Here is a 13,907-nt window from a genome sequence, read left to right on the forward strand (position 1 = left end):
CACTTAGATTAGTTGACTTTTTGACTAATCAGGCTACTACCCTATCTTTCATTTAGCTTTACTATGGTAACATTTGCTTGCTTTCTCTACCATTTGCAACATAGACAACACAAGTTTGGCCTTCACATTACAAAAGAAAACTTGAATAAATCCATGCTGTATATTCTTTTGTACAACTTCTACTAATAGATCCAGGAGAGAAATATCTCCAGTTTGGCTCATGCCTGTAATCCCAGCACTTTGGGAGGCCAAGGCAGGCGGATCTCGAGGTCAGGAGATCGAGACCATCCTGGCTAACACGGTGAAAACCCGTCTCTACTAAAAATACAAAAAATTAGCCGGGCACGGTGGCTGGCGACTGTAGTCCCAGCTACTCGGGAGGCTGAGGCAGGAGAATGGCATGAACCCGGGAGGCGGAGCTTGCAGTGAGCCGAGATCGCACCACTGCACTCCGGCCTGGGCAAAAGAGAGAGACTCCGTCTCAAAAAAAAAGAAAAGAAAAGAAATATCTCCAGTTACAGCTCTATATGAAATAAGACATTACTTCTTATTTTTCAAAGAAAAATTCATAAGTAGCATATATTCAAATTATAATCATTCAAGCAAGAATGTTAGAAAGCCCTCCCACCCCCATCCTTTGTTAACTAATATGTAAGCAGAGTTCTAAGAGAGGAAGATCATTCCTTTGTGTTTAATCCCATAACAGAGGGCAAATAGTTGCACCTCTGATAACTTTTGCTACAGATTCTTTAATCTGGCCTGTGCTTACAAATTGATGCATTTAATTTGAACAGTGATAGTTAAATGGATTTCTAGATGACTCATTTTGTAAACCTTTGGCCATTAGTGTTTCAGCTGGAGTGGGCCATGTGCTGCCTTCCTGCTGACATCAGTGGAAATCTTGAGCCAAGATCAAAGCCACTTTATGCCTCTCTGACCTTTCCTCACAATGCACAGTGGGGCCTGAATTCTCAGATCAGAATTTTCAGATTTGCTCCACTGTGCCCACTGGGGTTACCATTTACAAATAGCTTATGTGTAGATATTCACTGAAGACCCTACGACAGGCCCATTGGAAATCACATCTTAGATTCTGGTTTTCAAGCAGTTTCCTAATCCAGATCCCAAGTTTCAGATGAGGTCGGGCGTATTCAGGGTGGTACGGCTGTAGACCAGATCCCAAATTTCAGAAAATCTTATGTACGGTTGCCTCCCTAAGACCTCAGTGAGTAGAGAGAGAACTCCAGCAAGGTGGATTGGTAGTGTTCATTTTGCCCCCAGGAAAACCTGCCATCGGCTGCCTTCACTCTAGAGATACACTTTGAGAATCAACCTGAAGAGAATCCCTTACCTTGATAGTCATGTCTGGGCCGGATGTTTCTGTGGCGTTCGAGGCTGACTCACCTTCCTTTAGCAGCACATTCTCCCACCCCACTCCTGAAAGAAAAAAAAGAAGTGCCATTTGAGCCAAGTCATTCAGCTGACATGGATACACAGTTGTTATCGCTCAGATTACAATCCCATGTGACTTGTAAAGGGAGCTGATGATGACCTATAGCTCTATACCTATCTTGCAGTTACTGGGCTAGGAAAACTTCCTTTCAGAAGTGTAGTCCTGGAGTACTTCTTTTGTTTTTACCTAATCTCCAATTCAGGATCCATTGTCTAAATCCTATATCTTATAGAGAGCTATTCCTAGCCCAGGGTGGAGAAGAGGCTGGGATGAACTCTTCGTCTTCTTCTTTTCATTTTTATTTATTTGTTTATTTATTTATTTATTTATTGAGACCAAGTTGCACTCTTGTTGCCTAGGCTGGGGTGCAATGGCATGATCTCGGCTCACTGCAACCTCCGCCTCCTGCCTCAGCAATTCTCCTGCCTCAGCCTCCCAAGTAACTGGGATTATGGGATTACAGGCACCCGCCACCACACCTGACTAATTTTTGTATTTTTAGTAGAGATGGGGATTTCACCATGTTGCCCAGGCTAGTCTCGAAATCCTGACCTCTGGTGATCCACCCACCTTGGCCTCCCAGTGTTGGGATTACAGGTGTAAGCCACCCTTCTGTTCTTCTCCACGAACTCTTCTTCTTCTCCAGTTCAGGCCTCATATTGAGGACTCATTTGGGGCTTTAAAGTGAATCCCAGAACACAGAAATACACACATCTAATTCAATACCCAATAGATATGACTCCAGATTTTTCTGTGTTCTCAATATATCTACTGGAAATAACTAAGAATGTGTTGTCACTTTTAAAATCTGCCCATGTTCTCTCTCCAAGTCTTTAGAAATGCTAATGTTTCTTTCTTCTAAAGCTACCCGATTGTCTCCAAGAGTGGACATCTGGCAAGACACAAGATTTTGTTTTTTCTAATATCAAAGAAAAGATCGGGGGCCAGTGTGGTGTTTTGAAATATCTTTAAACACAATATAGTAAAATTGTACTAATTCAGATGCAGTTATGTACGTGAATAGAGTTAAAATGATCTACATTGGTGAAAAGTTTGAAGAAATGGCAAGATATATGTGTGTGCGTGTATATATATATATATATATATAAATATATTTTTTTTTTTTTTTTTTTTTTTGAGACAGAGGACAGAGTCTCGCTCTGTTGCCCAGGCTGGAAGGCAGTGGTGCAATCTTGGCTCAGTGCAACCTCCACCTCCCAGGTTCAAGTGATTCTCTGGCCTCAGCCTCCCAAGTAGCTCAGATTACAGGTATGTGCCACCACACCCAGCTAATTTTTGTATTTTTAGTAGAGACAGGGTTTCACCATGTTGTCCAGGCTGGTCTCGAACTCCTGACCTCAGGTGATGTGCCCACTTCGGCCTCCCAAAGTGCTGGGATTACAGGAGTGAGCCACTGTGCCCAACTGGCAAGTGTATATTTTTAAAAACCGTAGGTTTATTGCAAGAATAATCATCTCCTTAAAGGTTAATAAAGCAATATTTGATAGAGTTTTTCAGAGTCTCCTTTAACAAGCAAATACAAATTTTATGATTGGTATAATAACTGTTTAGAAATAAGTGCTCATAACCTAATGTATTAAAAAGATTATTTTCTTAAGGAGGTTAAAATTATCTGTGTAATATTTGTTTACATTATTGATTTTCCTAAAAAATACTTTTCTCTAAGTATTTAGATAGTTATCTAAGGATAGCTCAAGAACAATATTCATCCCAGAACTGTGTGAATAACCCAAATTCAAAATTTCAACTGTCTAGCATTATGTTAAATCAGGATTGGCCATCTTTCTTCTGCTCGTCACATAGTAAATATTTTAGGCTTTGAGTTCATAGCATTTCTGTTGCAACTTCTCAATCTGCCCTTGTAGAGTGAAAGCAGCTACAGACAACATAGAAACAAATGGGCATGAGTATGTTCCAATAAAACTTTATTTACAAAAACAGCTAGTTTGTCCCATGAGATGTACTCTACCAGCCTCTGTGCTAAATCAAGAACCCAGAGATGTGTAAGATTGCCATACTCCAGCATTTCTAGTAAGAATCAACTGAACAAAAGGTGATGAATGACTAATAATTACTTGAAATTACATGATGCTTTAAATAAATTAATACGAAATTAATGAAATTTTAATGTATTAACACTGGTTACTTTTTAAAGTTTACATTCTGGGTCCTTGAGAGCTTCATTTCATAGGATATATGCACAATGAATTACTCAAGACCTGTTTGGCTATAATTCATTTCATGGTGCAAATAGTTGTCCTCTCTGACTAGGTTGCAGGAATTGGGTCAGAGGAGTGTTGTGCCTTGATCTACACTTTCTTCTCAAGAAATTGCTGCAAGGAGGTTGTCAGCTTTATCATAAATGCAAGTTTGCAGAAGAAAAATCTTTGCTCCTACATGAATAGATTATTTCCTTGACATGCTTTGCTTTTAACCGACTAATAACCCCTCCTGGTTTAAGCCACTTTTGATACCTGTTGGATTTGGCTGGCAGAGAGACACAGATGTTGGGCATGATGGACAATCAGATGATATTTCACTTATGTAAGAGTCTGAATTACTGTTCAGCAAATATTCATTCTCTTCCTCTCCTGCTGTGGGAGAAATGATCTTCCCTGTCTCACTGATGTTTGCTTTGGCCAAAGGGATGTTAGAGGGCATAATGCAAGCAAAGGTTTGAAATGGGCTTAAGAGGTGAGGCTTGCACTCTGCTACAGCATGAGAAGGACAAGCCCCAGTCAGCCTGCAAGCGGATGAGAGTCCTGGGGAGCAGATCTGGATCCAATCTGCACCTGGAAGCCAAGCCAGGTCTAGATCAGCCAAGCCCCAGCCAACTGCATATGCATGACAACGAAAGCCAATGAGTTTTGGGATGGTTTGTCAAGCAGCATTATTGTAACAATAGCTAATAGATACAATCTATAACCAAAATTATAAATGAAAATCATTATGGATCAAGTATTTTTACCTTTAACTATGCTAATATAATTCTGCATATAAAAGTTTCATTCACAAGTGTTGGTTTTCATCTCTATCATCTCTATTATTTCACTTTGGAAAGAATTTTTTCTCTGCTATTATACAATCATTCCTTTTGTAAGCAACACTACCTTTATTAAAGGCTATATGGCCATAAGAAGGAGATGTGAGACATAAATATATATGTTGTCTCAATATTTTAGTCTTCCATCAAGAAAACACTTCACATTAGGAAACATTTCATAACAAGAGTGAGAGAAAACAGACATAGCATTTTAAAATAGCACTTAAAAATGCTATTTTAGTTTTAAGTGTTTTAGTAATAACATTTTAATTTAAAAATGTGATTAATCCTGATGATAAGTTTGTAAGAACAGAAATGTTATTTTAAAAGCTAGAGGTAAAATTCCTTCCAAGGAGAAAACTGTATTTTGGAGAACAAAGCAACTCTATGGACCATTTGGGTGTGAAAATGTGGGTCCCACATCACAGAAGGAAGATAAGAAGGAAGAGGTGCAGTCAGAAGAGGGAAAGAAATTGAAAGAAATTAGGGCAAAAATTGGCAGTAAGAAATTACCAGGGGGTAATAAAAAAAGACTTTTCTTTTTCTTTTTCTTTTTCTTTTTTTGAGACAGAGTCTCGCTCTGTCACTCAGGCTGGAGTGCAGTGGCACTATCTCGGCTCACTGAAACCTCCGCCTCTCAGGCACAAGCAATTCTCATGTCTCAGCCTCCCAAGTAGCTGGGATTACAGGCACCCGCCACCATGCCCAGATACTTTTTGTAATTTTAGTAGAAACAGGGTTTTGCCACGTTGGTCAGACCGGTCTAACTCCTGACCTCAAGTGATCCAACCACCTCAGTCTTCCAAAGTGTTGGGATTACAGGCATAAGCCACCGTGCCCAGCCTAAAAAGGGCTTTTCAGAACAGCAATGTTTACAAATTCATTTTAAAGTATTTATTATGCTGTGTCATGATGTAATTCTTCCCTCACTCTCGTACCTATGGTGGAGATCTGCTCTACATCAGTATCTTGTGCTAGAGTTGTCTGTTGGAAGCTGAATGACATCCCACTTGGACTTGGGGATGGAAACAAGAGAGCAGCTGTGTGCCCATGGGAGCTCCCGGAGAATGTGGAGTTGAAGGAGGACACAATGCTAAGAATCTTGGAGAAAGCACTTAATCCACACACTGCACACAGTAGACTACAGGCCAATTTTATTTGGATACCAAGGGGCAGGAGACCCTGTCTTCTTGAGAACTTGGAGATAGAAAATGACAGACACTTCTTTATAGGAAGATGTTTATGCATCTGAAAATGCCACTTCCCTTTTCCAAAATGATTTCCATTCTGCCAACATGTAATGCATTGGACCAGTGGGTAGGAGGATAGCTTAGAATGCTGATTTGTAATCCCCTCAGCTCTAGAATTTTAGCAATGACTTTTAACATCAGCTTTCATGTTTGAGTTCCGGAGAAGAGTTTCCCCTCGACTAACATCCATGGTTTATAACTATAGCACCAACATTTGCACAGCTTAGATGTTCAATTGTAAAAGACACATATTCTAGGCTGATGTATTTCTATTATTAGTTATAAAAACACAGTTTCCTCTGGTTGTAGGGGAAGAATCTATATAAAGAATCTGACCTAAGAACTTGGGGAAAAAAGTATATATATATATATAATAGAAATATATATAAATCCTATATATATTATCTCCATATATAAATTCATATATATATTCCATACATATAAAAAATTACACATATTCTCCACATATATACATTTATATATTCTAGACAGAGAATATATATGGAATATATAGAGAAATATATAATTTATATATTCTATAAATATACTTTTGTATACTTATATACAAAAGTATATATATATATATATATATATATATATATATATATATATATATACTTTTTTTTTTTTTTTGAGACAGAGTTTCGCTCTTGTTGCCCAGGCTGGAGTGCAATGGCACCATCTTGGCTCATGGCAACCTCCGCCTCCCAGGTTCAAGCAATTCTCCTGCCTCAGCCTCCTGAGTAGCTGAGATTACAGGCATGTACCACCATGCCCGGCTAATTTTGTATTTTTAGTAGAGACAGGATTTCTCCATGTTGAGGCTGGTCTCGAACTCTTGACCTCAGGTGATCCACCTGCCTCGGCCTCCCAAAGTGCTGGGATTACAAGCGTGAGCCACCGTACCCAGCCCAAAAGTATATACATTCTATAAATATACTTTAGTATTTTAAAATATATTTAAGTATTCTATAAATTTAAGTATTCTATATATTTATAGAATATATAAATAGAATAGAATATATGGAATAGAATGTATAGAACATATAGAAATATAGAGAATTTATATATTCTATATATAGAATTTATATATGTAGAGAATTTATATAATTATATTATATATTGCTATATTAACTATTCTATACATATATAGTATGTATAATACATATTATATATAATATGTATATTAATTGTATATTCTATCTCTATATATAGAAATAGATATTATACTTCTATATACTGCACTTTCAAACAACCATTTTCCTCTTACATTCCTCTTCTCCCTTTGCTGAAATTCTTACTTATAATGTCTTTGAGAAGAGAAATTACATTTATATTATTCCTATAATCCCTAGCAACATTACTACAATCTTTATTCCATTTTTAAAATACAAGACCAAACCTTGAGGAAAGAAGAGAATAAGTTTGCATTTCCCTGCGATAGAAGAAATTGAGACCTGTCTACTTGTAGCTGAGGTTATGTTTATAAATATCCATCAGGGACAGTTTTATAAAGACCTCTCAGAAATAAATGAAATCAACCACCATAACATTTTTTGTATTGCTTTTTATACACCCTCTCACCTAGCTGCACAGTCAGAGGAATAAGTCCATTAGCCCAGGCTTCCAATTCCTTAGCGCCAACATCTGTGTCTCCATTCACAGGGCGTGCTCTGTTGACTTACATGGCTACCCTCTCTGCTACTAACTTCTGTTGGGAAGAGTGCATGTGAGGGCAGACAGAGGTGTGCCACCAAAACAAAGGAGCTGAGTTCAGGCCCCAGCTGGAGAAGCCAGGGACTCACATGAGGATCTGCAGGGAGAGGGATTTGGGCTGGTAGCAGGAAGCCATGAGGGTTTGAGTAGAGTACCCTGTAGACAAAATAACTTTGCATTTTTTTTTTTTTTTTTTTTTTTTTTGAGACAGAGTCTCGCTCTGTTGCCCAGGCTGGAGTGCAGTGGCGTGATCTCAGCTCACTGCAAGCTCCACCTCCCGGGTTCATACCATTCTCCTGCCTCAGCCTCTGGAGTAGTTGGGACTACAGGAGCCCGCTACCACGCCCAGCTAATTTTTTGTATTTTTAGTTGAGACAGGGTTTCACCATGTTAGCCAGGATGGTCTCGGTCTCCTGACCTCGTGATCCACCCGCCTCGGCCTCCCAAAGTGCTGGGATTACAGGTGTGAGCCACCACGCCCGGCCAACTTTGCATCTTTGAACAAAGGGAGACAATGTAACACTAAACAATGAAGGCGTCAGGCGGCTAAAGAGACCTGGTGAAGCAGCAATGGATGGCATTCCAGAAAAAATCACGGGGTGACTTCCTTAGCTCTGACCTTGGTTAGTACTAAAAATAAAATAAAAGTAAAAGTAAAATTAAAGGGTCAAAGCCTCAGAGGGAGAGAGTGGCACTGCATGGAAGGACACTGACTGTACCCACACTCCCTGGAATCACCAGGCACCACCAAGTGAAAACAGAGTAAGAGAGAAAGACAAGTCTGAATGGACCCAAATGTGCAAGAGAGTGGAAATTTGCTCTCGCTCATTGTCTACACAGATTTTAGATGGATCACTGGACAAAGAGGGTGACTGGTGGCCATTAATGCCGCTCATGCAAATATTCCCAGTTCTTTCTCCTTGCAGACATGTAACAGGATTTCACTTCCTGGCCTCCTTAGAGTTGCTGAGGTCATGTGACCAGTTCTGGCCATTGGATGTGGGTAGCAAGGTGTCCTACATCAGCAGTTAAATGCTCCAGCCCAGAAGTAATAGATGTCTCTGCTGCCCACACCCATTGGCCAGAACTGGTCACATGACCCTGCCCCTCTACCACAGCAACTGGCAATCCTAGATAGTGGCAATTCTGTTAGCCTAAGCCCCAGTGTAAGGGCAATGCAGCACAGAGACACAAGCAACCCACCTTGGCCATGTAATATGAGTGAGAACTAAACTGCTATTGTTTGAAGCCACAGGATTGGGGATTGTTTATTACACCAGCATAGCCTAGCCCAGCCTCATGAGAAGAAGGAGTCCTTCTAGACTCGCCTTCCCCATCAACCTCCAAGTCCCATGATAGAGACTCCTTTGGATAAATTTGCTGTGTTCTAGCCTCAAAATCAATCCTGCCATTTAAGTTTTTTCTCCTCAACCAGGTTATAATGGCCCATACTTTCTTTTTTATTAAATAAATTTAATTATTATTATAATAATTATTATTAATTTTGTAGAGATGAGGTTTCACCATGTTGCCCAGGCTGGTCTTGAATGGCTCATACTTTATACTTCTTTTGGGCCACTTTCTGTTTCCACTGTGCCCAGTTGCACGGTTTAGTTGTGTTGGGACTCAGAAAACATACCCTAAAATGAAAACCTCAGAAACAACAGTTTTTCTCTGACATTCTTCTGTCCTCCTGTCTCTCATTCTCATTCTTCCCCAGGGCTAGCCGTAGAAACTAGAATCCCTGTTCCCCAAAGGGTAGTCACAGAAACCAGAACGCTTTATTCCCCCAGAGCCAGCCACAAAACCTACAGGTATAACTCAAACTTTCCCACCACCTTTCTGTGTAACAACTGGCTATGAAAAATTATCTGACCTACCTAATTTGACTATAGTCATAAGACCCCCATTCCAGAAGGGGTCCTGCCTCACACTCAGAAGGAAGGAATGCATGCTTAGAGGATGCATGCTGAAGAAGAATCTAGACAGACAGGCCTTGCTGGGTTTCCTCACTGTCTATTAACATTAGATCATATCCTTTTTAGATCTACATGGCTGTCCAAACTTTGTTGAAACTAAGTACAAAAATGGGCAATTTCACCTATATCTTTGGGTATTCCTTCTGAAGGCTCCCATGCACATGTTAAATAAATTTATATGTCTTTCCACCAATTATTAGCCTTTCGTGAGTTGATTTTTCAGTGAACCTTCACAGGGTGAAAGGAAAAGTTCCTTTCAGTTCCCTACAGTGGCATCTCAGAAAAGGATTAGGTTCTAAAGAGAAAGGGCAGAAGTTTGCATAGTCAAAACTCCCCTTGAAAACTCCTTAAATCTCCCAATAAGTACAATATAGTGTCATACCTCACTAAAACCCAAAAGTTCCAGCCTAGGAACAGACCTCCTTTTCTCATGTTAAATACCAGATGATGTTGTTGGCTTGTACTAAGAATCATGTTGTACAAAAATATGTATCTTGAAACTCTAGAATTTCTTGGGATTTGTTGATGCTCAGATTTTGAGAGATACAAGACGCTGAGACCAACTGTGGGAACAGTCATCCTCATACTGTATCATTTAGAATGCTTTTACCTGCAGGTGGTAGAAAAATTATTTAATGGAGCATTAAACAACAGAGGATTGATTGGCTCATATATCAACAAGTCCCAAGGTAGTATGGCACCAGAGGTGGCTAATTCAGTGGCTCAATGCCCTGATGGCCTCAGTTTGACCTCTCTGCAATTCTCCTGGCTTTTCTCTGATGTCCCAAGATGGACCCAGAAGTTCCATGTGTCATTAAAATGTTCAGAGACAGGAAAAGGGAGGATTCTCCTCTCCTCCCTTTTTAAGAAAAAAGAAGCTTTCCCCAAAGCACCCCCTACCCCTCACCAAAGCTGACCCCCCAAAGTCTCACTGATCAAAAATACAGCATAAACCTACTCCTAAACCAATAAGGGAAAGGGAATAGAATCATCAAAACTGGCTTGGAGTTAATGAACCAAGACTAACCCCTGGGTTGAGGAAGGTCTCAGCCTTCCCTGAGGATGTGGCCACTTGGAGGATGAAAAAAGGAATGAAACAGGATCTTGACTAGCAACGACAGGAATAGGTAGGGGGCCATCAGTTAAGCACTTAGTAGAGTCAGTCTGTCACAAGAGGATGCACATGTAGATTGGAATGGCAGGCAGAATCACTTACGTTATATAAATTTATATTTTTTCTCTCTTGTTCTCATTAATTTAGTTAGAAATACACACTCAGGGCCAGGAATGGTAGCTCATGCCTGTAATCCCAGCACTTTGGGAGGCTGAGGTGGGAGGATTACTTGAGCCCAGGAATTCAAGACTAGCCTGGGCAACATGGCGAGACCCCATCTCTAAAAACAAACAAACAAAATTAGCTGAGCATGGTGGCATAGGTCTAAGCCTGTATTCCCAGCTACTTGGGAGGCTGAGGCAGGTGGATCATCACTTGAGCCCAGGAGGTAGAAGCTGCAGTGAGCTGTGTTTGCAACACTGCATGACAGAGTAAGATCTTGTAAAGAAAGAGAGAAGAAAGAAAGAAAGAAAGAAAGAAAGAAAGAAAGAAGGAAGGAAGGAAGGAAGGAAAGGGAGGGAAAGGAAAGAAAGAAAGGAAGAGAGAGAGAGAAAATGGAAGGAAGGAAGGCAGGCGAGAGGAAAAGAGAGAAAGAGGAAAGAGAGAGAGATATAGAGAGAAAGAATGAAAGAAAAAAAAAGAAAAGAGGTGGAGCCAAGATGGCCGAATAGGAACAGCTCCAGTCTACAGCTCCCAGCATGAGTGACGCAGAAGACAAATAATTTCTGCATTTCCAACTGAGGTACTGGGTTAATCTCACTGGGGATTGTTGGACAGTGGGTGCAGGACAGTGGATGCAGCACACCAAGCATGAGCCGAAGCAGGGTGAGGCATTGCCTCACCTGGGAAGTGCAAGGGGTCAGGGAATTCCCTTTCCTAGCCAAGGAAAGGGGTGACAGACGGTACCTGGAAAATCGGGTCACTCCCACCCTAATACTGCACTTTTCCAACGGTCTTAGCAAACGGCACACCAGGAGATTGTATCCCACGCTTGGCTCAGAGGGTCCTACACCCACAGAGCCTCGCTCATAGCTAGCACAGCAGTCTGAGATCAAACTGCAAGGCGGCAGCGAGGCTGGGGGAGGGGTGCCTGCCATTGCTGAGGCTTGAGTAGGTAAACAAAGCAGCCAGGAAGCTTGAACTGGGTGGAGCCCACCGCACCTCAAGGAGGCCTGCCTGCCTCTGTAAACTCCACCTCTGGGGGCAGGGCATAGCCAAACAAAAGGCAGCAGAAACCTCTGCAGACTTAAATGTCCCTGTCTGACAGCTTTGAAGAGAGTAGTGGTTCTCCCAGCACACAGCTGGAGATCTCAGAATGGACAGACTGCCTCCTCAAGTGGGTCCCTGACCCCCGAGTAGCCTAACTGGGAGGCACCCCTCAGGAGGGGCAGACTGACACCTCACATGGCCGGGTATTCCTCTGAGACAAAACTTCCAGAGGAATGATCAGGGAGCAACATTTGCTGTTCACCAATATCTGCTGTTCTGCAGCCTCCGCTGCAGATACCCAGGCAAACAGGATCTGGAGTGGACTTTCACCAAACTCCAACAGACCTGCAGCTGAGGGTCCTGACTGTTAGAAGGAAAACGAACAAACAGCAAGGACATCCACACCAAAACCCCATCTGTACATCACCATCATCAAAGACCAAAGGTAGATAAAACCACAAAGATGGGGAAAAAACAGAGTAGAAGAACTGGAAACTCTAAAAATCAGAGCACCTCTCCTCCCCCAAAGGAATGCAGCTCCTCACCAGCAATGGAACAAAGCTGGACAGAGAATGACTTTGATGAGTTGAGAGAAGAAGGCTTCAGACGATCAAACTACTCCAAGCTAAAGGAGGAAATTCGAACCCATGGCAAAGAAGTTAAAAACCTTGAAAAAATATTAGATGAATGGCTAACTAGAATAACCAATGCAAAGAAGTCCTTAAAGGACCTGATGGAGCTGAAAACCACGGCACGAGAACTACGTGATGAATGCACAAGCCTCAGTAGCCAATTCGATCAACTGGAAGAAAGGGTATCAGTGATGGAAGAGCAAATGAATGAAATGAAGTGACAAGAGAAGTTTAGAGAAAAAAGAATAAAAAGTAACAAACAAAGCCTCCAAGAAAAATGGGACTTGTGAAAAGACCAAATCTACATCTGATTGGTGTACCTGAAAGTGACAGGGAGAATGGAACCAAGTTTGAAAACACTCTGCAAGATATTATCCAGGAGAACTTCCCCAATCTAGCAAGGCAGGCCAACATTCAGGTTCAGGAAATACAGAGAATGCCACAAACATACTCCTCGAGAAGAGCAACTCCAAGACACATAATTGTCAGATTCACCAAAGTTGAAATGAAGGAAAAAGTGTTAAGGGCAGCCAGAGAGAAAGGTCAGGTTACCCACAAAGGGAAGCCCAGCAGACTAACAGCTGATCTCTCAGCAGAAACTCTACAAGCCAGGAGAGAGTGGGGGCCAATATTCAACATACTTAAAGGAAAGAATTTTCAACCCAGAATTTCATATCCAGCCAAACTAAGCTTCATAAGTGAAGGAGAAATAAAATACTTCACAGACAAGCAAATGCTGAGAGATTTTGTCACCACCAGGCCTGCCCTAAAAGAGCTCCTGAAGGAAGCACTAAACGTGGAAAGGAAAAACTGGTACCAGCCACTGTGAAAACATGTCAAATTGTAAAGACCATCGATGCTAGAAAGAAACTGCATCAACTAATGGGAAAAATCACCAGCTAACATCATAATGACAGGATCAAATTCATACATAACAATATTAACCTTAAATGTAAATGGGCTAAATGCTCCAATTAAAAGACACAGACTGGCAAATTAGACAAAGAGTCAAGACCCATCAGTGTGCTATATTCAGGAAACCTACCTCATGTGCAGAGACACACATAGGCTCAAAATAAAGGGATGGGGGAAGATCTACCAAGGAAATGGAAAACAAAAAAAGGCAGGGGTTGCAATCCTAGTCTCTGATAAAACAGACTTTAAACCAACAAAGATCAAAAGAGACAAAGAAGGCCATTATATAATGGTAAAGGGATCAATTCAGCAAGAAGAGCTAACTATCCTAAATATATATGCATCCAACACAGGAGCACCCAGATTCATAAAGCAAGTCCTTAGAGACCTATGAAGAGACTTAGACTCCCACACAATAATAATGGGAGATTTAACACCCCACTGTCAACATTAGACAGATCAACGAGACAGAAAGTTAACAAGGATATCCAGGAATTGAACTCAGCTCTGCACCAAGTGGACCTAATAGACATCTACAGAACTCTCCACCCTAAATCAAGAGAATGTACATTCTT

At 41.1% G+C, this 13,907-nt stretch overlaps 1 protein-coding gene across 5 annotated transcripts in view; it reads right to left on the reverse strand.

Moving 5' to 3' along the window:
• Positions 1 to 13,907, reverse strand: part of PALM2AKAP2 (PALM2 and AKAP2 fusion) — a 528,965-nt gene that overhangs the window by 152,129 nt on the left and 362,929 nt on the right. For all 5 annotated transcript variants that reach the window (XM_063594277.1, XM_034967951.4, XM_034967950.4 and 2 more), the window contains one exon: positions 1,352 to 1,437. In XM_063594277.1, coding sequence (XP_063450347.1) covers positions 1,352 to 1,437 — 86 coding nt within the window. The remainder of the gene's footprint in view (positions 1 to 1,351; positions 1,438 to 13,907) is intronic.

This window comes from Pan paniscus, chromosome 11 (genome assembly GCF_029289425.2).
Source record: "Pan paniscus chromosome 11, NHGRI_mPanPan1-v2.0_pri, whole genome shotgun sequence".
In the NCBI taxonomy this organism is placed as follows: Eukaryota; Metazoa; Chordata; class Mammalia; order Primates; family Hominidae; genus Pan; species Pan paniscus.